The sequence below is a fragment of the Crocodylus siamensis genome, chromosome 3 (genome assembly GCF_052110815.1).
Source record: "Crocodylus siamensis isolate JL-2025a chromosome 3, ASM5211081v1, whole genome shotgun sequence".
NCBI lineage: Eukaryota > Metazoa > Chordata > Crocodylia > Crocodylidae > Crocodylus > Crocodylus siamensis.
This window is the reverse complement of record NC_143397.1, coordinates 11066277-11091526: the sequence shown is the minus strand read 5'-3', so window position 1 is coordinate 11091526 and position 25250 is coordinate 11066277. Positions and strand designations below refer to the sequence as shown.

Below are 25250 nucleotides of genomic sequence, written 5' to 3'. Positions count from 1 at the left end.
GTGCATGGCTGTAGAGTGCTTTAAAAATACCGGATCACATGGCAATCTGAACCCTCCAATCCACCCACCCCACCCTCCAGCGCAGGCTGGGCAAACCCCAAACTGAGCTCCCTCCTCTCCTTTCCCCCACTCCCTTTCTGAAAACAGCACTGGAAATGGCAAGGGGGAGGGGTGAGGGAAGGGGAGAGTGGCTGCAGACCCACAGATGCTCTGATTGGAGCTTAATCTCCCAGGCTCCTGGACCCAACAACCAATGTCTGTAGGGTCAGGGGAAATGCTGTAACTCATGGTGCTTCTTCCAAAGTGCCATGAGTTACATCAGACAGTTGCATGTCTGTCAGCACCCTTAGGTGCAACTACTTGCAGACTCAGTTGCAAATGCAAATTTTGCCAGTAAAAATAGCTGCTGAGTGGCAAAGCTAAATCCTAAATAGTGCAACAAGTTTAGGTTGCAGTTTCCTAAAAACAGGGGAGCCACTGATTTTTTTTTTCTGTTGGTTAACTACATGCAAAACTCTTCCAACCTCCATCTCTTTTTCGAGCATTTGGTATATTTAGGATCTTGCAAACATGCCTGTCTTTGAATTTACTGATAAATGATAAATTAAATGGTTTCTTTTTTAAATTTACACCACAGAATCCTGTGTAAAAGTTTACCAAGAAAAATAGGGGGAATGGTACATTTTTCACATGGTTTTTGAAGCATTGTTCATATTTAAACATAGCCAGTTATATGAAAAACAAGCCTCATATAATAGAACTACCAGTTGACCCCCAATTTTTCTCTTTGTCTCTTTCTCTTTTGTTGCTTGCAATACATTTCTTTTTTTCCCTCCCCAATGTCATAAATCATAAGCATAATTAAATTTATTTTTCTTTTTATTTGGACTGTACTATGGAAGATTGTGAAACTCCTACCTCGGACTGACACGCCACTCTGTAATTTAGTCCATTGATTTCAGCCCTTCCATTGTTCAATACAATAATGTAGCTTTCACTGTGTATAGAGTCTGACCCTAAACCTTTATTCAAGCACTTCTGTTAACACCTATGGAGCTGAGACGCACTCCCAAGAATTGCCATGTATCCAATGTCAACACCTAAGCTGCATCCAAGAGAAAGCCAGAGTAGATCTGATAGGCTTAACCCTGTTTATGAAAAATCCCTCTTACTTGATAACATTCACTTGTGTTCGCTCAGGCCTGTATGATTTAAAAAGAAATAGAAGTATCATGTCAGATACTCCAGGCAAGTTATCCAGCAGTTACCAGCCAGAATTAACTAGAGAGTGCATGGCCTTCTACAACTGTACAGATAGTGGGGAGCTGGACTGGCACTTAACAGCCATCTCAATGGGGTGTTAACTCTGAGAACAACCATCCTTCCCATCTTAAATACTTCATGCAGTTTGGAAGCACAGTTGTTCTCAGAGTTAACACCACACTGAGATGGCTCTTAAGTGCCAGTTCAGCTCCCCACTATCTGTACAGTTGTAGAAGGCCATGCACTGTAGCAAAATCAGCATGATGATGGGTAGGAAAGGACCCTGGGCAGAAGATATACACAGACAAGGGGGCAGGGCCTGTAGGAGGAGAGAACTACACTGTACTGGTCCACTGGCCATTTCCTTTTACTTAGTAGAGATGAATATTGCCTGGAGGCTATTTCTGCCCTGTGATGGCTTCATTTTTATGAACTAAAAATGGAAAGACTGGGAAGAGAGAATATTTTCCTCTAGTACTGGAGAAAGCCTCATAGGGGAAGAATTCAAGCAATGCACTTATTGCTGTTTATGGCATGGATTGAATTTAACATCTTTCTAAACTGCAAAGGGACAGTGATGTCTCTGCTTGTTTCCTTCTCACTAATCCAGCACTTCCAGCCCTGACAGCTCAAAAATTGAGTGGCTGGCCTAAAAATAATGGTTTTTTCTCCAAAGAAATCATCATTTGGGGGTTGTTTTTATTTGCCTTATAGTTTCTAGTTGTCTGCAACTGTGGTAAAATCACAGGAGTTGGAAATGCAACAGATCAGTGCTCTTTGTCTGTCTCTGCATGTGGGTCTTTGCAAAGGTGGGGTTAGCTACCTCTTCATTGAGCCATAACGAGACCATGAGCTAGAACGTCAAACTTTGGCACCGCTGATAAATGGCACCATCTTATCCACTTTCCTTGCTAATAGAAATCTATCTCATCTACCTGAAATGAAGCCAACCTCTGTTCAATCTCAGGTCTTGGGCAGAAAGTTTCCCAGAGGGGTTGTCTTCTTCATTGCTTTGGATTCAGCCAGTATGGATTGGTACCTGTTACAGGTACTCATAATCCAGTGCAGTAGCTATGGAAGACAGTAAGTGAACACCATGGAGGAAAAAAATCTCTCCATTTGAAAGTGAATGATTTTCTCTTGATTGTATTGCACGCCAGTCAGCTTATTCTGGGAGCCACATTGTGCTGCTGTCTTTGGAATCACAAAGTATATTTCTGCCTTAGCATTTACACCTCACAGGAGGGCTGGTGAAGTTTCTTCATTGCCAAGTAATAGGCCCGGTTGGCTTCTGGGTAAGTGACTTTGGAGAGAGGTAACTTGTAGATGGAAGAGTTCTTTGTAGTCATCAACAGAAAGGTAAGGGCAGACAAGCAGAAGGCCCAGGTGCCTGATGGCAATCCAAACTGAGGGGAAAAAAAAGAGAATAGTTCTTATTTGGATTTAGTGAAATCTTCCAGTCTTAACTGTAATTCACTGAATCATAGACAATGAGGGCAGAAGGGACCTCAGGAGGTCACATCTAGTCCAACCCCCTGCTCAAACCAGGACCAGCCCCAACTAGTTCATCCCAGCCAAACCTGTGTCTACCTGGGTCTTAAAAAACCTCCAAGGATGGAAAGTCCACAACTTCTTTGGTAGAGGCCTTATTACCCTCCTCATAAACACCTTTTCCTAATATGTAACCTGAACTTTGCTTGCTGCAACTTGAGACCATTGCTCCTTGTTCTGTCATCTGCCACCACTGAGAACAGTCCTCTTTGGACTCACTGTACAGGTAGTTGAAGGCTGCTATTAACTACCCTCTCAATCGTCTCTTCTCCAGACTAAGTAAGTCCAGTTCCCCCAGCCTCTCCTCATCAGTCATGTCCCTCAGCCCCTGAACCATTTTTATTGCCCTCCGCTGGACTGTCTCCAACAGGTCCGCATCCTTTCTGTAGTGGGGGGGCCCAAAACTAGACACAGTACTTCAGAAGTGGCCTCAGCAGTGCTGAATATTTGGGAAGAGTCACTTCCGTTGATCTGCTGGCAACATACCTACCAACGCAGCCCAGTATGTCATTAGCCTTCTTCACAACAAGGGCACACTGCTGGCTCATATTCAGCTTATTGTCCTCTATCCCCCCAGGTTCTTTTCTTCAGAGCTGCTGCCCAGCCCGTCAGCCCCAGCCTGCACCGGTACGTGGGGTTGTTCTATCCTAAGCACAGGACTTTGCACTTGTCCTTGTTGAACCTCATGAGATTTCTTTGGCCCAACCCTCCAATTTGTGAAAGACTCTCTAAAACCTAGCCCTACCCTCAAGAGTATCTACTACTCCCCACAGCTTGGTGTCATCTGCAAACTTGCTGAGGGTGCACTCTGTGCCATCTTCCAGATTGTTGTTTGAAGAAAACTAGTCCCGGGACCAACCCTAGGGGTACTCCACTTGGTACCATCTGCCAACTAGGCATCAAGCCATTCGTTATTACTCAGTCAAAGCCAGGAGACCTGGAATGAATCTTCTCCAAAAGAAGACTGTATTTATTTCCCAAGGATATAGCAGCCCCTCTCCTCTTCACTAAAACAAAGCCATCTGTTGATAGGATGATACCATTATGTGGACCAGTCCCATATAGTGAGTACAGCTACCCAGGGAAAGGTATAAATCCTTCCTTTTCATGTCAATGTAACCTCAATGAAACCGAGTGTAAAGCAAGGCAGCATTTGGCCTGTCGGCTGTAGATCAGAGCACAGGAATGGAAGTCAGGATTTTTTTTAATTCTCCTCCTGGTTGTTTCACTGACTCATTTTTGGGCCCTGAGTAGGATACTGAGAACTAGATTTTTCCGGGTATGTTTGAGGACCTTGGCCTCTCCCTCTCAGATTTCTATGTATAAATTATGGCTAATTCTCCTTACTTCATGGAGGTATGATGGGCTTGCTAGTTAACGTGCCAACTGTATATTGTGGATGTTAAGTGCTAAGTCATTATTATTGTTAATGAATTTTAATGAGTGTTGTAGCGATCCCCCGAGGCAAAATTTGTCCCCGCTGGTAAAACTGAGGCTCTTAATGGGACAGACCTGCTCTGTAAATATAACTGTTACATCCCCTGGGAAACACTAGTGATGAAGAATAAGTATCAGAGGTTTGCATTCTGTCCTAGGGAACACAGCTCCCTTCCCTGATATTTGTCCCTGAGTTAATTAAAACTTACCACAGAAAACATATTAGCCAGAGATGCTCCTAGATAGGCAGTAAAGAGTGCTGTGAAGAGAGACAGAGAGATTGTTCCTGGTAAGTAAGACTGCTCACAGCCATGGGGAATGAGGTAGGACAGCTGAACAAGCCCTTCCACTGCCCTGGATGGTTTTTTCCTGCTGTCCTAGCTCTGTCTTGTGACAGCACAGGTGTTATCTATAGTAGGGACTTCACCTTTCACAGATATCATCCCTTCCAACTTGGGGCCCCATGCATGGTGTACAGAAATCATATACTGCAGTAGAAACGGAACAATGACAAAAAGCCGGATCGAGGAAACAATCTTTGGAAATGTTTGTGCAGAAACTGCAGTGAAGTGGCCTTGCGAGGCTCCTATGGAATAGAAAATACACCCTTCCCATGTAGCCGTTCGGTTTTCCTCGCTCAGACAGACTACAGTGTGTGCCAGTGAAGGAAGAAAGCAACATCTCGATGTGTTTGGGTTTCACCCTAAGATCTACATTATCCTGATTGGACGAGGAATTGCTTGATATAGCATTTCTCAAAGAACTGTGTGCTTTTTGGTTTGTGCTCCATTTATAAATTATACATGGTGCTTAGGGTCAGAAGGGACCTAAACAAATTATCAGGTCTGACCCCACGCCCCGGGCAGGAACAGGTGTGGGGTCGTAACACTGCAGCCAAACATCTGTCCAGCCTCCTCTTGAAGACCCCCAAGATAGGGGAGAGCACCACCTCCCTTGGGAGCCCAGTCCAGGGCCTGACAGCCCTAACTGTAAAGTATTGTGGCTTTACAATATAGGTTCAGGTAGAAGTAAGTTTTGAGAAAAGTTTTTCCCTGACCCTCTCTAGAGTTGCAAGATCTGCAGAAACAGCTTGTGTCCCTCCCCAGTTTCCATTCACCAATACGATGCATTTACGAGTATCAAGTGATGTGCTCTATATATCAGGACATGTCCATATACTTATCATTGGTCCCAGACACTTGTTTCCTTTTGTTGGCTACAGTGCTTGGCTGAGGGCAAAATTCATGGTTTTGGTTTACCTTGTGTGGTAAGAAGGATGGCCCTGGGTCAACACCTCCAGGCTAAAGGCCCTTTGGCCTTGTCCGAATTCATCTGCTTGTCTAGATGAGGACACTATAGCTTCACCACACCTCTAGTTTTTCATTTCTAAAGTAATAGCAGAAGCCCCTTAGACACATACCACAAGCAACTGCAAGCAGGAGAGTCTGCCAGGTGTAAGCATAGAAGATGCCTCCAATTGCGACGCATGAGAGGCAGCTGTTGTAGTTCCACAAGCCGGAGTAGATGTTACTGAAAGGTGCTGCCAGGCTCAGGGCTGTGAAGGAAATGAGAAATAAGTCAGAGCTGAGCTCAAGGGAGAGAAGAAGCTGAAATCTAGAATGAAGCAGGCATTGGAAGAGCTGTGTTCTAGATACAGACCTACAACCATTCCCCCCACACTCGGTTTTTACTCATGCAGATGTTGACCTGGACTAAGTCTATTGAAGCCAGTGGAGTTACTCTGGACTTCACTTGGTGAACCTGGGAGCAGATTCAAGCTGTAAGAGTGGAGTGGGAAATACATGAGTGAATGGGAGAGGTTTTGCAACTTGGCCATTTCAGAACCCACAGCTTTGTCTCATTCAGTAAATGGTTACTCAAAAACCAAAAGTAAGTACATTTCTAGTTTATGTATTGGGTTTGATATAAAAATATTTCAGCTCTTCAAACTTTATGACAACAATGAAGATGAGAATTTCATCTAAGACATGTAAAACATTCAAATTTGTAGTTGAAAAATGAAAACTTCCACCAACATATTTGAAGTTTTGTCAAACGTTCTTTTTTGTGAGACGCTTTCCATTGGAAACGTATTTTTTGACTGCAGCATTTTTCACTGGGTCTAATTCTCTTTATTTCAAGTGTGCCTGTACAATATGGGATCATAAGAAAGTAGGGCTGGTAGGGACTTGAGAAGGTCATGTACTCCAGTCCTCTGCTCAAGGCAGGATCATCCCTGACTATATTATCCCAGTTAAGACACCCGTAAAATAGAGAATTTATACCTGCCACTACCCCCACTGCTGATCCGATCACAGCATGCAGACAAATGAGCGGAGAGGAAATGAACAAAGCAACCAGGAAGATGCCTCCAGTCCAGGGGTTATCGCAGCCGTACACCTGTCCAACTCCAACGGGAATGGATTGGAACAACTATATCAGTTCGAAAAAGATAAGTTTTCATCTAGACTATTATTTTGTTTTTAACATTGATGTCCTGAACTGCAAACCTGTGAAGACAGCTCAAATGTTAAATAAAGATTGCCCTTAGTAATTACAAGAGGACGAAATGCAAACTCTTAGGCCTGTGGGCAGTTGAGGTCGAGGATGTTAATATGAGCAATGGGGAGGAGTATGAGATATCACTCATGAGGAGTATGAGATCCCAGTTGCCCATTCATGCATTTTGCTGCCTAGCGAATCTGTACAAGACTTGGACCCACCACTTATGGATGGTACCTATACAATTTAATAGGAATAAATGAGTAAGAGTCCACAGATAGTTTTCTAAGTAACTATACGACTTAATCAAAATATCCCCTTTTAAAGTTTATTTTTTTCACTAATATTTTAAAATTCAAAGCCAAGGATTCGGTTTTCTATTGAACTCTATATAGAATGAATCTTTTGCATTTAAACCTTACATAAGGTTTAAAATCTTTTGCATTTAAACCTTCCATCACATCACTCTCATACACCGCTCACTTTTTTAAAGCCTTGTGATGAGTCACCCCCAGCGTTTTGAACTACGATGGTCACAAGACAGAGCTTTGAGTCTGTCTGAGCCGGGTTCATCTTTCACAGGAAATCTTCCTGATTTTAAGGCCAGAGGAAATCATTACATCATGTAGCCTGACCCGATTTACAGACCAGTTTCATCTAATTACTGATGGCTCGAACCCAAGTACATGTTTGATTAAAGGAGTCTGGATATGAAGGCTTGGTAGATCTTGATCATTTGCTTCAGTCCTTAATCATTCTCACTGTTAAGCATCGGGCCCAATTTCTCCTGTGAATGTTGCTGTCTTCAGTTTCTATTCATTGTTTCTTCTTATGCTTCCTTATGCTATGTGAATGAGCCTTTTAGTACCCTGCATTTTCACCCCATGTAATAAATGTCCTACTCTGTAATCAAGCCACCTCTTCATCTTTTTGAGGTCTTTATAGCATATTTTCCAGGCATTTCACCTGCTGCTATGGGTTTTAAAGCAGCTGATTACTTGCACACAGGAGTGATTTCCACTGCAAGATCTTTTTAAGGGTGCTGCAGGGTATTGGGAAATAAGCAACTGCTCCTCCTCTCTGTGCCTGGTCCCTGGGCGAGGTGGTAAGTACTGTAATAAATACATGAGTTTTTGAAATAGGGTGCAGCTCAAGAGAGATGTTATGAAAGGGTGCCTCGAGTCTGAAAAGGTGGAGAACCGGTGAGGAACCACAGAAAAATATATATTCAGGTCTAAACAGTCATAGGCTTTCTTGGTGCTTACAACCAGCCTGTGCTTCATAGCTGCCACTTCTGGGGACTTCTTTGTAGAATCATAGAAAATGAGGGTTGGGAGGGACCTCAGGGGGTCATCTAATCCTAACCCTTGCTCAAAGCAGGTCCATCCCAACTAAATCATCCCAGCCAAGGCTTTGTCTACCTGGGTCTTAAAAACCTCTAAGGATGGAGATTGCACCGACTCTCTGGGAAATCTGTTCCAGTGCTTTACTGCCCTCCTAGTGAGAAAGATTTTCCTAATATCTAATCGAATCTTCCCTTGCTGCAACTTGAGACCATTCCTCCTTGTTCTGTTATCTGCTACCACCGAGACAGTCCAGCTCCACCCTCTTTTGAACACCTCTTTAGGTAGTTGAAGGCTGCTATTAAATCCCTTCTCAGTCTTCTCTTCTGCAGACTAAATAAGCCCCTCTCCCTCAACATCTCATTATAATTCATGTTCCCCAGACCCCTCACCATTTTCACTGCCCCTCTGCTGGACTCCCTCCCTTTCATCTGTTAAAAGGTGTCTTCATGCATCCCCCATTATAGTCAATGGCAGTCAGGTTGGACCTCACAGAGCCTAGGCTTGAACAAACCTACATGTTGTTAATCATTCCCTGGCCCTCACATTTCTGGATCCCAGATCTTTCCAGACTTAGGGCCTTTATGTTTAATTGGCATAGGACAGAAATTAGCCTGGTGTGCTAATAGCTAAAGGTCCTGCCAGAGCTCCTCTCAATTCCACTCTTAGGTCTTGTCTCAGTACAATCATATGATTATCAGTGTCCTTTCTCTTTGCAAGAATGCATTTTGGGGAATTTTAATCACGTGACACAGTTCATCACAAATCTCCCTTACTCATTCAGCTGCTTCTTACCATCTGCCCTTCTTTTAGCCATGTAAAGCTCCCAGGTGGATGTGTTAATATGTAATTCAGAAGAGACCTATGTAGAGGGGGAATTCATTTATTACCAGGAACTGACAATTTCTGCCTTACTCTTCCAAGACAAATACTTCATTTTAATGAACGTTCATTTGATGCTCTCTTTCCCTTTGGCCTGTCAGCAAAAAAGGGCTTACAGTTTTGGAGGGCCAGCAGACATACAAAAACTAGAAGATGGTTCCAAGATGATACCTTTTATTAGACCAACTTTCCCAGCTGGTCTAATATTAGGGACCAATATTAGAACTCTCCGTTCCAAAAGTTGGAACGGAGAGTTTTAATATTAGACCGGCTGGGAAAGCTGGTCCGATAAAAGGTATCCTTTTGGAGCCAAGAGTCCTAGTTTTTTGGATGTCTTCCTGTCTCGGTCCAACACGGCTACCAAGTACACCCTGGAGAGCAGGCAGGGCATTTCTATGCAGTCTTCTCTTTCAGCTTTCAAGTTATCCATGCAAATAAGAAAAAAAGGTTTCTAATTCCTTCACCTGATCTCAGTGACTATGGGGAAGTGTGGAAGTATTCGCTGTTCCCGGTTGAAGAGCAATGCAGGGTGTTGGTTTTTTTTCCTATGCTTTGTGATCTCTTCCTCTCTCTTTGCTATGGGCATCAGGGCTTTTTTTCATCTTTCTGTGGCCGATGCTGGGGATTTGGACGGGGGCGGGTCAGTGCTTCTGTTGGAACTGAAACCTGGACGTTCCTGGTTAGACCGTCTCGCCCCTTTGCTCAGAGGAAAACTAGACTGCTTTGCAACTCCATTTATTTCACTGGAGTTTTGCCCTTTCCACCCACAGAGAATGTGCCCTGACTGCCTTGCTTTCCCCAAACTTTCTTTGGGGTGACCAAAGGAGTTTGAAGTCCATTAGCAATGAGGGATCAAAGAGTTAAACTACCCTCTGTAGGGGTGCACATAGTTTCTGGTTTTATAATATTCCCAGTGGTATGGACTGCCTTTTACATATATTTCTCATACTCATTAATTAGAAGCTGAAAAACAACATCTTTCTTCTCTGGTTTTTATTCCCCACATGGTGAAAGCCGGTTGCTTTCTCTTGTCTGTCTTAAGACGTTTAAAATTAAAATGTCCTTTTTTACAGGCTTTTTTTTTTTTTTTTTTATACACCAGCATTAATTAATGAAGGGGACACAACTTTGGAATAATGCTGACTGTTTAATAGGAGCGAGAGCACTGGAGCATAAAATATTTGTACAGGTCCGGCAGAAATACTGACTCTAAAAACAATTGGTGTGTCTGCCTGGACATGGATTTTTAATGCTAGCCTTGTGGTACTCTCTATATGCTAATTTCTTAACAAAAGGCAAATTATGTCTTAATTAATACACTGTATTATTTATAGATAACACAAAAACGTAATCCTGGCTTTAAATGAAATTCTGAATGCAGCCTTAAGTATGCAGTCATAACCAATGTCTCCATGGTAACGCATACATGGACTCCAGAGATTAATTGAAGATGATCACATATACCGATAGGTCCAGTTGTCTACAAAAAGACACTTGGCAACTCTAATACTGAACTCATCACAGCAGGCAATCATCATAGTCAAGCTTCACGCATTGCTTTGTAGTTGCCAGGTAAATACAAACATTTATATGGCTGCTTCCTTTCTTTGTCCCATAAAATAAACAGCCATGGCACTTTATGGGTTTGCTTTGTAAATGGAGAAGGATCCTTTTGTGACTCTTACCTTTGGCACTTCAATATCAGTCCAGGTGATGTTAGGTACAGAGGTTAAAGGCTGAATGAGTGTTGCAGGGAAGAAGGCGTTATAGTGTCCAGTGGCGGCCACATATAAAGTCAGGGCAAAGTTGAAAGGCAAGGTGAAGACAGGAACATCCCACTTGCTGAAGACTGAGCCTAAAGCACTGCTGAAAATGGGGCTGAAAGAGAAAGACAAATGATCTTACTGCAAGTTGGTGAGATGAATGCCTCAGATCGCAGGGGCTGGAAAAACTATCTATGACTGTGACAGAATAATATATGGCAGTAGGAAATATATGGTCTTCATCGCCTCTGCTTTTTGTTAAGAATTGCCTTCATTCTGGAAGTCCTTCCAATAACACTGGGTTTATTTTTGGGCACCTTGCAATTCCTACATGCCCACTGCTACACTGCAGCCAGCAAAATCCAGAGTTCATTTACGATAATCCCATACAATGATCTTTACATATCAGAAGATTTTGATTATCCTAACTATATTCCAGACCCGATTTCAGCTGGTGTGAACTGGGGAAAAGCTCCATTGGTTTGTTCATATCCTTTCAATTTACATTTGCTGAGGACTGACCCTTAACTGATTAACACTAGAGCCATGCTATAGCCATGTCTAAGTGAACTGTAAGAAAACGTGTATCCTCATTTCATACACAAGGCTCATCTAAATGCAGAAAGCCAAAGATGTGTGCATTGCAGCAGCACAACTGGTTATACCTCTGTGCACACATTGCAGGCAAACAACAGATTCTGAATTTTTGATAACCCCAGCAAAGTATTTTAGGTTCAAATAACTGATTCCTCAAATTCAAGTTGTCTGGCAACTTGCCTTGATCACCTTGTCTGCTGGGCAAGCAAAATATCATTAGCTGTTTAGTTTTCATTAGCATCAATCATGATGCTTTAGGGCAGTTGAGCATGGGTTTTTTTAATTGCCTGGAGTAGTAATTATTCGTGACACTTTTATAAGCTTGCTTCTAGCACCCATTTATCAAAGTAAAATAATAAAGAAATGAAACAATTGTGCTTTATGATGGTAGGGAACAGTGAAAGTAATGTTTCTGTTCACAGTAAAAGGAGTCCTTGAAATACAGCCATATGGCTAATAGCTGAGACTTGAACATGAATTTCATGTGCTGAATCGTAAATTTATTTTTAAAAAGGATTATTTTAAGCTTTAATAAGGATAAACAGTGAGGAAAAAAAAGTATCGACTTTTATGATTTTATTAGTTTAAGAGGGGTCGACAATGTTTTTGGGCAGACTGCCAAAAACACCCACAACTTCAACTTGTAAGATGTTGGTGTGCCAGGGGTGGATAGTGGGGGAGCAATGGGGGGCCCAATCCTTGCTGTGGCCATGCAGCCCTGGCCCCTTCCCTGCCATCTACCCAGAGACATGTATTGCAAGCAAAATGCCTTTGAGTGCCGCTCTCTGGCCCCCATGCCTGGGGTTGCCTACCCCGATTTAAGATCTATGGCAGAAAAGAGTATAAACATTTTCTGGTTTGAGAAGAGGAGGAATGAGAAGCCAAGCAAAGAAATGTTTAGTGTGTGACTTACCATGTCATGGACATCAGAGCAACAGGGAGAAGAAACCACCAGTAATAGTCCCCCTTGTCGGAGAAGACAGCCATGAGCAATCCCACCAGGACTCCATTATAGCCGTGTAGGCCTGCTGCTATGGCTGATCTGTGAGGACCAAGACAATTGCCTTGAAACCTTTCATTGAAAAGCCAGTAAATACTTCATGAGCATTGCCCTATCCCTCCACCTGCTTGGACTCTCTCCTCCTTGTGCTGGCAAGTGAATTTCCAGATCCCTTGTGTGTCTTGTCAGTAGATTTACACTAATGTAAAGCCAGTGGGGGAGGAAGAATCAGGCTCTGCTGGTTTTGGCTGGCAGAGCTCTGCTACGTTCACTTTTGTCTTGGGTTTCAGGTAATGGATTGATCCTTCTGCAATACAGACTTCTTGGTGATTGTGGGCAAGCCATTTGATTTCTTTAGGATTCAAGTCCTACCTATGCTGTGGGGATACACTTCTGCCTGTTGCCCATCCTGTTGGCATAGACTGAGTGCTCCTGGGGGTACGGTTGCCTCTCACTTTGAGTAGTTCCTAACACAACGGAGCCTTGATGTTGGTTGGAGTTGTAGACACTAACATCATACAAATGTAGTGAACAGCCTGAGCAGTGATGGGGCAGTACAGGGCAGTGAGGTTATTCTCTCTCCCCTTGTTGATGAGGGACACAGATCGCCAGCAGGGAAGGGTACTCTGGCAATTAGGGAGGATGGGTCAAAGTTTGTCTTGGGAGAAACCCAGCAGGAGCCTGTAGCAGGTGCATTGTGGCCATGGCAGATGCTAACAAATACTGCATCCAGAAAAGGGTCAGCACTCCCAGCCAGAGCCTCAGACCCCATAAGGGGACAAAAAAAATGATATTAAATAATGACAGCAGCAATCCTTCAGTAGTACTGTGGGGAGACCTCAGAGTATGACAAGTTAAACAAGATCTGTTGATTAGGTTGGGGAACGCTCACAATGTTCATTTGTTCCTCCTTGAAGTGCCCAGTTAACCCCAAAATCAAAAAAAGAAGGCTACAAATCCAAAAGGCACATAATGGGCAGTCCCCATCCCTAACCCAACACAGACTCAAATCCAGTTTGCCCAAAATAATAAATGCACATGCATAAATACACATGCCCTCTAAGCCTCCCTTGCAGCAAAACCGGACACTCCCAGGGCCTGAGGTGTTTAAAGACCGGGGATCTCTCAAGTATATTTAACAACCCTTGCAGAAGCAGGATACTGGCTCCCGTTGTCCCTCTGCTGTACCTGTGACATGTTCAGGTGTTATGCCTGCCCTATGGCTGTGTGTTAGAGTGAAAGGTGTAGTTTTACAAATGGATTAGACCAAGGATTTGTATAAGATGGTTTGGATAGGGCTAATCCTGCCCAGGCAAGGGTTTGGACTAGATGACCTCTCAAGGTCCTTTCCAGCCCTCCTTCTCTATCATTCTTTGCCCCAGGAAGACTATACAAGGCTCGTGTAGAATAGAAAAGATTGTAGTTCTCTGGATACTTGAAACCAAATTCTCAGCCATGGTGCTACAGCACCCTGGGGTGCCTCATAATCTTTTCAAGGGTGCCACGAGATGCCACACAATATTAGCTCCACTAGGTGTGCAAACACGATTCGCAAGGTAAAACCCATTGTTTTCCAAGAGAAATTCATCGTGTTAAAAGTGTTGTCTGTGTGGTCTTTCTGAGTTCCTTGCAACAGAAGAAAAGCTTTATTATTTTTCTGTAGTCAAGAACGGGGTGAAAACTAAGACATTTTCTGAGTGGTGCCTCCAGTTTTAAAAGGTTGTGGACCGCTGCTTTAAGCAAAGACGACGCTAGCTCTTGAACACCAGCAAAAGGACAACATTTAAAAAGAAATGGATCTTGTTTCTCACTTGTCACAGCACTTCCAATGTGAATCTGAGTTCTGGGATCCTACCTATCCTGGCTCAGGGTGAGTGCGGTTAAAGTTGAGACAACTGTTCCTAAACAGCCCGTGATTGCCCACCATGGACTCTGGACCAGGAACCCAGCAATCAGGATCAGTCCACTGAGAGGGTTGTTGACAAACATCACCTGGGATGTCCCGCGCAGGACCCAGTCGAAAAACTGAAACATGAGAGGTTTATCTGCAAGAGATCCAGTTAAATGCACAAATGAGATGGATCCAGGATGGTTTTTCTTGAAATGCACCAAGAATCTTGGCAGCAAAACGGAGACAATGTATCAACAAGACTGTAAAACCTGACTTAGATTTATTACCGTCTGCACGTAGTTTTCCAGCTGGAAAGCTAACTGAGATGAATGGCGTCGTTCCTGGAGTTCCCTGTTATAAAGTATGCGGGGCTGGTTTCATACCGGCTAGTTTATTTATGATGCCTGTACCTCAGGTTGCAGATAGCCTGAGTATCCACGCCCCCAGATTGCTTGAGGGGGTGAAAACACGCTACATATGTGTAATTTAAAGTCAGGCTTGATGTATATCACTCTGCGGAAAGGAGTTGGAAAGTTTTAAGAAACAACCCTACATAGAAATAAATATCCGCTGTCATGCTCGCTAGATGACACGCACTTCTCTGCAATGGGATTAACCCAAAGGAGTTACCTCCCCTGCTCTCAACCCCTAGGTGCTGTGGTAGCCCTTTGGACAAAGCTGAATTGCAGTGGAGACGTGGATTGGTACAATAATTTCTGTTCTAGTAGGAGCTGAAGCAGATCGCCCACAAAGTTATTCATTAGCGCCCATTGCTTTTTTGGTGTGCTATAAATTGGCTGACATGAAAGGGGGTTACCTCTAAGCCAGTCTTGAAACTCCTTCATGTCTCCCGTGATATAGCCAAGGACTCTGCAGACTCTCTTTCCACCTTTGCTCGCCGGATTCCGCTTTGTGGTCTTCCTCGCCCCATTCGTTTCTATCTTAACATTGACACTGTTCTCCATGGCAGCTTTCTGACCCTTTGGTGAGATTCAGGAAAGGTAATGATGCATTACATAATGCCCCAAAATGTCCATTATTTATTCTCTCTGCCACGCGGTGCTAATTGCACACTGCAGCTGGCAGCTGCTGGAGGGAAAGTGGCCTGTTATGGAAATTTCTGTTTCTTAGAAACAGTATTCAGCATAGTTAGCGTAGTGGTTCCCAAATGGTGGCCTACAAACCCCTGGTGGTCCATGAAGCCATGTTAAGTGAGCCATAGATTGCATGCACCCTTTCTTTTAAGTAAAAGTTGGATGATCAGGTCTGCAAGAGAGGTCAATTGATGGGGAAGTCCAGTGGTCTACCATAAAATTACCAACTGCAACACAGGGAAACTATTATAATAAATACACACACTTCTTCAGATCTGCATGAGAAGATCCCTAGTCTCCCTTTAGCTTCTCTATGTGGCCCAGGAACATTTTAATATAATCATAAATTTGAAGGCCAGACAAAATCTTGGGGATCTTCTCCCTTGCCTTGCATCTGAACATCAGCCTTTGTTTCTTAGCCCATTATAACCTGCATTCAGCTTAAACATATTATTTTGCAGAAATCAAGCAATTCATGTTTAAAGGGTGACTTCAACGGGGCTGAGATTTCAGATTGGAGTTTTTCTATTGATTTTTATGAAGTAAAGATTTAAAGCCCCCCAGACTCCAAGTGTTGGGGACTCCGGGAGCTGCCTCATTGATTAGGTGGTCTTACTATTAAAAAGAGAGAGAACAATTCTCATTTCCAGTTCACATTTGTCCAGCTACTTCTTCCAGCCATCAAAAATGATAGTAGGCTTGTAACTTCCTCTTCAGTCACTTAAATGAGGGTGAAGTTTACTAGTTCAGATAAGCTGAAAGTGGAAGACTTACATAAAATCTACCACGATTTTAATACCCTGATTTCTGCACACACTGAGCACTCATTCAAGAGACTAAAGCCCTAGTCAAAGATCCCTCATTGTCATCAGTGGGATTTTGATCAGACCCTTATAAGAAGGCAGGACCCTAATGATAGGCATCACCGGCTTGTCCAGTCCCGAAACCTTTCAGTTTGCTTCTAGCTGCTTTGAGGGATTGGGACTGTCATGGTTTAGTCTGGGGTGATCCTGACTTGAGCAGGACACTGAACTAGATGACCTTGTGAGGTCCCTTCCAGCCCTACTTTCTTATGATCGTATGTGATAGGATATTCTTGTTATTTCCAATGTGGTTCCTTGTATTTGTGGGTGAAGATTCAAAGTGCTGGTCCTAGGGAGTCCATCAGTTAATGAGATGAATGCAGTTTACTGGAATCAGCGGCCCAGAAAGTCCCTTCCAGTTTTGTGTCCCTAACTGCAGAAGTAAAGAAAACTTGGTTTCAGTCAATGGAAATGCAAAGCTGTATCAGTTCTGCCTGGCAGCTTACTGGTTATATAGAAAGCCGAGAGCAGCAGTGCATGCTCAGGCAGTCTGGCTGTGAGTACAGAATTTAAATAAGCTGATTTTTTTAATACAAAGTCAACTATTGTAGTGATTCCTGGGTCTCTTTGCACTTATCACTAGGCTTTGTGATTGCTGGTAACTTTATGCAGTTGTGGGCACAGAACTCGTGCTCTAAAAGTACAAGCCTATCTAAGCCAGGATGCCAAGAGAGCCCTTCAGGGGTGTTGTGGTGTGGCCGTGGCTGCCCTGAATCTAACATGACTGAGAAGCACTGACTTAAGCTAAGGGAGAATCTCCCTTGGGTCTCAGCAGTTTAGGGTCTATGGCAGTTAAGTAGTTCTGATCCAGTCTGATGGACTGAGTGGTAACATGAGCACTCTGGCCAGTTAATGACTGTATATCTTTGCACGACAGAAATAAAACCCCATGAGTTGGCAGAGACATGCACTTCCACTTTGATTTAGTTTTCAAAGCCCCCAAAATATGCCGGTGCAGCTGCTTCACCAAAATGAGTGCATTCAGGATCATTTAGTGCAGAAGGGGCTCAATAAATGGAAGCAAAAATTATCAAAAAGGAGGAGTGAGCAGGAAAAGGAAGAAAAGGATGATAATAATAAGATCATGCAGTTACTTAGTGCTGTAAATATACAGATTTTATGGGCGGTTGGTCAATTTTATTGTGTTTAACCTTGCCACCCTTCACAAGTTTCCTAAGTGTAACTCCCACCTTGGATTTGCATATTTTCGTTTTATACTGTTTATCTCAGAAGGGGGTGTATTTGATCACGTTTAGTATAAAGCCCAGCAGCGGAACTTTCCGTCCGAGATAACTGGTTGAATTTTGAGGCAAACAAGTCTAAATTTGAGCAAACAAATGCTTTTCCCCATTAATATTATGCAAACAAACTGGCTACTTTATAGAAACAAGGCAAAGCGTGTTTTGCGTTCACCAGAAAATGCCATGTGTATTCAGCGCTGGGATTCCTCACGTACTTCCTTGCATCCTGACTGGGTAACAGTGGATTACTAGGGAGGTGTTCGGCAGTGCAGAATATTAAGTTCACGCTACGAAATGCCCAGGTGCCAGGTCAATCAAGTTGCATGATAGAGAACAAAATGGCATATGCTAAAGTCTTTCAATTTAGCAAAGTGACTACTTGACCAAGAGGCAAGTAAGGAATTTAGGTATGGGCGTGAATCCTAATTAAGCCATAAAGGGATACAAGTCCTCTGCTGAATTGGGGCCTGAATGTATAGGGGAAACTGAAATGTTCCTATTGGTTGCTGTGCAAGCAGATCCTGCAGAGTGAAGCAAAGCATTTAAAGCAGCTCCCACCAGCCAACCACAGTTTGCCCCGTGCCAGGGAATTCTTGCCCTGAGACACAGATTAATGGTGTCACTTAAATGCTCCCAGCCTCTGTGAGATGCAAAGTCCTAAATCTACGGGTGTGAGAGTTGTTCACCATGTTGATCATCACCAGTTAGTGGATGGCATATTCTGAACCTCTTAAAAAGATGCTCGCCTAGCATAAATTACTGTTTTTAAAGGCTACATTCAGTTCTCCACAAGTCTCAACACAGAGGTCTCTACCGAGTTCATGCTGGACTTCCATGAGCATAACCAACTGCAGAATTTGGCATGGTTCCCAGTCATGACCAGTAATGCAAAGTTAGAGGAGGGTGTAACTTTGATGTGGAAGTGCCCTTCCCCTCCCTGCTACCTTGGGTGTTACCCCCAGTGGAAGGCTGCCTTAAAACTATGCATGCCTGTGCTTCCTGAGAAATATGAATTTTTCATTTCTACCTAGGAGAACTTTTACAATCTGTGCTTTCACCTATGCCCAATAAAGGGTGAGCGTTCCCCAAAGCTTGCAAATAAATACAATAAATTTGTTTGCAAATATCTAGTTTACCTAATAACAGATATCACCTCTTCCATGAGTTTTGATTCCTTTTTCCTGTGTCCGGGTTCTTGGAACTGCCGCCTGGCATGGCGCTCTGGATCGATCCCCTTCGGGACCTCCGGGTTGACATGGCCTCGTGGAGGGCTGCCCAGGCCCTGCCGCCCCAGCCGGGGTCAGCCGCCACCCGGTTCCACTCGGCCGTGACCAGAGTGGACTGTAGGTAGGGTCTGCATGGGATCGCAGAGGCCAGATCCCAGGCTCCCATTGACTTCTGTGATGCAGGTACAACCCAGGTTCTGCATCATAGCTTCTCTCTCTATATACTGTATTTTCCCCACATAAGATACACCTTCCCCCACAAATCACCCCTCTCCCTCAGAATCGGGGTGCATGTATTAAACTAGGAAGCTAGAAGCAGCCTGGTTTGGTCTCTGCTCCACAACGCGGCAGCTCTGGTATTACTTGTCAGGCAGCGGAGGGAGTCAATGGCCCATTTTTCTTCACAAATGTTAAAGATCTTCACTCCTTGTTAATGGTCTTGATGCTCCACTAATGAAGCTAACCTTTCTTAGGGGAATTTTGCAACCTGCTAGAATTATTGGTCTCTCCTATTTTACAGCTCTAGCTCTTTTCGAGATCAGAGGTCCACTGATGGAGACCAGTCTTCAGCAATAGCTAGTGGTTTTAAACAGGAAGAGGAAAATGAGTCAGCTGAAGATTAGGCTCTGTCCCTGCCCTCTGCAGCCAACTGCAGTCAGGGGGAGGGATGGGGAATAACTTTTTTTTCATAATGCCTTTCAAAAACAAGGTGCATATTATATTTGATGATGTGTTATATGGGAGAAAATATATGGTTACTATGTATTACTGCTTTCTTGCTATCATGTAAGCAATATGCTTGTTTACTAGTAAAAGGGAAAATCAGAGTACTTTGCCTAACATTTGTGTGCAATTAATGTTCCTCTCTTGGATGATTTGCTTTCTGCTTTTATAAACAGCTCTGTTAATAATGATCAAGATGTAGCTGTCTCTCTCCTTCCCTAGAAGCAACTCCCCTGCCCCCTCCTCCCTCTTTCCCAGCTTAGGGAAAGCTTATTCCAAATTTTCATGCCTCGACCTAGTGATCAAAGGGAAGCTGAAATGAGATTTGAGCCCTTGGAAAAATGGGTGCAGAGAAACACAGGACGTTTTAAAAATGTGTTTAATGATCTGCACGGCATTTTAAACGATCTGATAGAGGTATTCTGTCCAGTCTGACACATGAAAGCGCAGAGTGGCCAAATTTTGAATGCGATTACCAGGGATCCTGGTTTTCTCCGATTAAAAAAAAAAAATCCCCAATTTTCAGATTAAAAAAAATAAATCCCTAATTTTCAGATTAAAAAATCTGAAAATTGGGTTTTTTTTTAATCAGAGAAAACCAGGATCCCTGGTGATGTGATTGGAGTAAACCTAGAATAAGTCTCTCAAATTGATTGTGCTTGCCCTATATATCCAAGTACAGTGAAGACAATAAATCGATCTTCAGTGCTCATCCTCTTTAACAAACATAAATGTTACTGAAAGTAACTTTATACATAATTGATTTTTACTTTTCAAAATTAGGGGGAGGGACCTGGGGGAGGAGAAAACTGGGCAGTGATAGGGAGCTCAAATGGCTGCTTTCACTGTTTCAATTTGTTTGAAGGTTTTATTTGCCTTGCTGATTTCTATGATTCCATAAAACTGTGTTTTATTTTAAGTTTTCCCTTAAAAGGTTAACTTCCTTTCTCAGGTTGATTTCTCTAAAACTCCATCAACTTCTGTAGCTTCATTCTGGATTTACCGTGGCACCATAATTTACAATATACTTCCTGTTAATATTTGGTGAAATTATTTAAAAACTGGTTGGGGCATAGACCCAAGGTCCATATTATTAGAGTTTCACTTTGCACATGATATAACTCTATATATAGGCAGGCTCCTTTTTCACTCCCACTGGAGCTCTAGGGCATTTGTACATGCCATGTTTTTTGCCCTTTCTTGCACTGCAATGGTATGACTTTTTGCATGAGCGGGATTTCCAGATGCTTTAAAAGTCCTTCTGGTGCTTTATACTAAAACTCCATGGATGTAGTTTAGTTTGGCTCTCCAGAAATTAAAGCATCGCGTCCATGGATTTGTTGCATGCAAACACAAAGGCACTCAAAAATGTGCAGTGAACCTCTTTGTGGAGATGCGCTATAACTTTTTTGTAGTTCACCCCTTCAAATTGCTGAGGCTTTCTAATTGCTTTTGCTTGTTTTTTGTTCTGCTGTGTGCTGGTTCCCTGCTTCTACAGCTGTGTGGCAGGGCATGGGGTGGGAGGCCCTGGGCTGGGGGGAGCAGTGCAGGACCATCCTGCTCTCCTGCAGCACCATCCAGGGATCGGGCTTAATTCATTCAAGAACGTAGTACATGCAAAGACTGATGCGGCGCTCCAAAAGAAACAAGTTTATATTTTATAAACCTATTTAATTTAATGAGAATTAAACTGTACAACATATACAGGTGCCTATAGACGAATACCCAGCAACAACCAGAATGCAATTAGAATGCAAGACATTGACTCACTTGAATTGTGATGCTACCCCACTATAAACACAGAATAACTCTATTGAGTTACCATGGATTTTCACTAAGGCAACTGACATCCAGTTATCATTCATTGCTTAAATTCTCCAGTTATTCCAGCTGCTTTTTTGATTCCTCTTGCCTTGAGAATTTTGAGATGTTAGACAAATATCTCACTGCAGCCTGAGTAAATCAGACTTTAAAAGGACATTCATATATAAAAGAACAATACTGCTGAAGTAATATATTTTGGGATTGTGAGGTGGAGCCTATAAAGAGGAAATAAAGCCGTATGAGTTTCTGATATAGAAAATTAAGTCATGGCAGTGGTGGAAAATGGATCTATTGTTCTTGCTCATGTATTTAGAGCTACACTCTGTCACACAGCAAAGTTCTGGTTTTAACATCATCCTAAATCAAGCTCCATTCCCCTTAACTGTGCACTGCAGTCATCCCTTTCTGTTAGCACCAAATCTGCTGTAGTTTTTCCTGCAAGCTGCAAACCAGCAAACTGCTTGCTGGCATTTCAATCCCGGAACATGTGACTTCTTAGCATTGCTCAACCTATGCAATAGAGTATCTATGCATCTAGGAATCCACTTGGACAATATATACATCATGAGACACACATAAGCACTACTGTTCTTGCAGTTGGCAAAGGAACTTTTTAGCTCGATACTCACGTGTAAGTCTTTGCTCTGTTGTGCTTGGTGGGTTTCAATCTTTTCCCTGTAACTGCAGACAGAAAAAGTTTCCAGTTACTCTCTCCTGTCAGCTACTATTTTGCTCTCTTTTTGGAGAAATTCTATTTTCTGTGCAATTTGAGGGGATTGAAAGTAGCACAGGGTGCTTGTTTATCCATGCAATTGCTACTGCACAATTACCTCCATTATATCTTGCTTTCTCAGACTGGTTATTGTGAAACATTTATTCAGCCAACTCTGCAGGAGAGTGTTTTTAAGGAATTCCTGCATCCTACTACAATAGGGGAGAGCAGCCAAATTCTCAGCTGGGGTGAGTGAGCCCAGCTTGATTGAAGTCAGTTAATTTCTGCTCCAATATATCTAAGCTCACATTGCTAGATAGTAAGTACAGGGTACATACTGGCAATAGAAAGGAAGTGCAAGAATTTGCACACATGCTATCCCATGTAGGACAAGGCTTGTAATACTTGTATTATTCTTGCTAGAAACAAGGCATTTATCATAGCTAAATGCCTTTTTAAAGCACTCAGTTAAATGGAACCTGAAAAATGGAGCTCCTGTGTAAGGATCCAACATTCATTAAATCCATCCCCATTTCAGTGTTCACAGGCCTGTCTCTGACTATGTTATCTCTGGATTCACAATCACATTAGCCTCATATCATTTTTATTGGTCATTTTTCATTTGCAAAATTAAAAGGCAGTAAATAGAAGAGACTAGAGAGAGTCAGTGTAGTTCTCAATGGCATAGGCAGTTGGGTTAATAAGTGCAATTATCCTGGTTGGCGGAAAACTGGTGGCAATTAATATGCCAGTGCCATTCCCTAAACTCTGTGTTTGACTTGAATCTGCTTTATTTACTTTCATTTAAGAGGTACTTAAAAAACAAAACAAAACAAAACCTATTTGTATTTTCCTTTCAGGAGGAAAAAAAAACACTTGCAGATAAAAAAATATATTCAAACCCAGGGAACAGCACAGGCGGCTCTACGTTAAAACAAACAGACAAACTCTTCTTACCTTCCAGGTGAGTGCAGTGAGGCAGCTCTTGCTGTGCACTCCAGGGTTATCTATTCCAGCAGGAGGGCAGAGTCAAGGTAGTGGGAAAGGACAAGTGCCCCGCTGGTTTATATAGCCTTGACGAGCTCCCAGTCATAATACAGCTAATTAGAGCACTTTCTTTTTTTCCCCCACCCTCCCATGTTGAAAGCACAGAGTAGCCTCCAAATCTGCAGGCCACTTGACTCCCTCACCTTTTGTTCGGCTTTGTCCTTGGTTGCTTGCCAAATGTCTTGCCAAATGCCATCTTTCTTCCTGCTTTTCTTTGTTTCCATTAAACCTATTTCCCCCTCCCCGGGTCACTTAATTGTTAAAACTTTGCCATTTAAGCCATAGAAGGGGGTTCTCCGTGAGTCTGAGCTGGGCATGCCTGTGATAACGCTGCGTCCAGGAAATAAATGACCACCCACCGAAAGCATCACACGACATGTTGAGGTGGAGGGTTTCTTAACAGAAGGGGGGGACCAACTACACCCCCTAGAAACTGAGAAGGCTCCAGAGGCTGGACCTTGCTTCCTAACAATATTTGGGTCTGGATTTGACCCTAGCCCCTATGCTCAAATCCTGAGGCTGTCTGGAAGTGAGTGGGGCTCATCTTAGCTACTCTGCAGCAATCTTAACAAGCTGAACTTCTGCTCTGGGGGCTCTCTCATGACCAGTTTTTTAACCAGTTACTTAAGAAATTCAAGTTTTTTAACCAGTTACTTAAGAAATTCAAGTTATTTTTCTCTACCTGGGCCCCCTGGACTGTGGGAAGAATCTGGCATGATACAATTCTGGCATATTTGAGAAGTTTATAAGGCAAACCTGCGTAGTTGTGACAGGCAGAGAGAAGGTACGGAGGGGGAGTCTTGGAAGGGTGGACAGTTTGAGAAAGGGCAGAGGAAACCCCGTGACCTTAGCTATTTTCTACATGGACTTAAAACACAGTTTGATATCAGTTAAGGCCTTCAGAGACTAGTGTGAGGACCACAGGCCAGGAGATTTCCCCTGTGGTTTCAGCTGGGAGACAAAGAGTTGGGAATTGAAGTAGACCTCGTTAGGTTTTTGTGAACATACGGACTCAGGCTCTGCATTAACTGAAGTCCATTAAGGTCCCCATCCCTGCACTAGCTAAACACTGAGCTAGGAAAGGATGGGTTAAAATGACTCTGCCCATAATGGTGCTGCCTACTAGAGAATGGCAGAAGGCAGGGTAGAGATACATCTTAGGGACTAAATAATTATTGCACGGAGTGTATTCTGAAGAAGACCTTTTCGAGGGCATTCACTTTCTTCCGAGCTGGCCCAGGGTAGCAAGAGTCTGTGCTGGGTCTCTGACATCCTGGTAATTTGCCACGAATCTCACAGGCGCCAGCCACCCTCTGGGACCCAGCCAAACTCTAATGTCCCATAGTATATGGTATGCAAGATAAGCAGCTGTTACCCTAGGAGGCTATTTTGATCTTGCTGTTATTTACCTTCTTTAGTTATGACTTAAGGGGAAAGTTTAACTGGGATTTAGGCGGATGAATTTTGTATACACAGAGCTTTCTCGTGATTCCACGAGGCCAGGACGTGTCTTGAAAGCTGGACTTGTAGTCGCTTTTGCCCTCCTCACATTTTGGGTCTGTTCAGCTAATGTGGTGCATACACATAGCTTCTTTATTACTCTGATATTTGCACTGCCTAGGACCCACTGGGCACTGCATGCAGATAGGCCTGGGGGGAGTCCAGTAATGCTACAACCCTATTCCCCAGCTCTGCTTTCCCAATCCCATAGACTACCATCAGAGGACACTGAAAGCTGGGGGTTTTGAGAGCAAAACCAGGAGGAAAGGCATTTTTCTACAACATGTTCAGGGCTATTCTAGTGGAGGTCATCCAGACCCTAATCTAAGGAGCCCAGTTGATATTGGGCTCAATAGGACCTGGCCCTACAATCCCTTTGTGCTTTCAACAGATGGTCATTTATTGCTGTGGCCAGTTGTGGCATTCACGTTTTAAAGAAGATCTTGGCAAAGTGGAAAAGAGCAACAGCTTGGATTCAAGTTCAGGAGAATACATGTTATAGTGACCCACTCTTCAGCTTGTCAAAGAGGAAGTTAATAGGTAACCTGATTGCCGTTCAGCAGTACATGGATTTCTGATAATAGGCTGCTCGTCCATGTAGAGGGCAAAGGGATAATGAGATCCCGTGAGCTGAACTTAGTACATTCATACCAGATAACAGGCTCAAAATAAAGGCAATTAGCCACTGGAAGAACATGCCGAAGGATTCTCCTCATGCCACATGGAGTCCGGAAAGCAAGACTGCATGGCTTGCAAAATGATAAGGTTTCACTCAAGCAGAAGTGCTAAGC

At 43.2% G+C, this 25250-nt stretch overlaps 1 protein-coding gene across 1 annotated transcript; it reads right to left on the bottom strand.

Annotated features, from left to right (window-relative positions):
• Positions 1 to 1473: 1473 nt before the first annotated feature.
• LOC149867977 (urea transporter 2-like) lies at positions 1474 to 22926 on the bottom strand. The gene is made up of 10 exons (XM_090037729.1): positions 22870 to 22926; positions 21830 to 21881; positions 15047 to 15209; positions 14194 to 14383; positions 12252 to 12380; positions 10664 to 10856; positions 6537 to 6684; positions 5672 to 5806; positions 4461 to 4510; positions 1474 to 2669 (listed from the first exon to the last, which is right to left on the bottom strand). Exons 3-10 carry the CDS (start codon positions 15192 to 15194, stop codon positions 2493 to 2495), a joined length of 1170 nt encoding a protein of 389 aa, XP_089893855.1. The 5' UTR covers positions 15195 to 15209; positions 21830 to 21881; positions 22870 to 22926; the 3' UTR covers positions 1474 to 2492.
• Between the last annotated feature and the right edge of the window lie 2324 nt (positions 22927 to 25250).

Coding starts and splice junctions, on each gene's coding strand:
- LOC149867977 (XM_090037729.1), bottom strand. CDS start 15,194: ATGGAGAACAGTGTCAATGTTAAGATAGAAACGAATGGGGCGAGGAAG. Junction 12,381..14,193: donor CTCACCCTGAGCCAGGATAG/GTAGGATCCCAG, acceptor TGGTCCTCACAG/ATCAGCCATAGCAGCAGGCC. Junction 10,857..12,251: donor GCTCTGATGTCCATGACATG/GTAAGTCACACA, acceptor TTTCTCTTTCAG/CCCCATTTTCAGCAGTGCTT.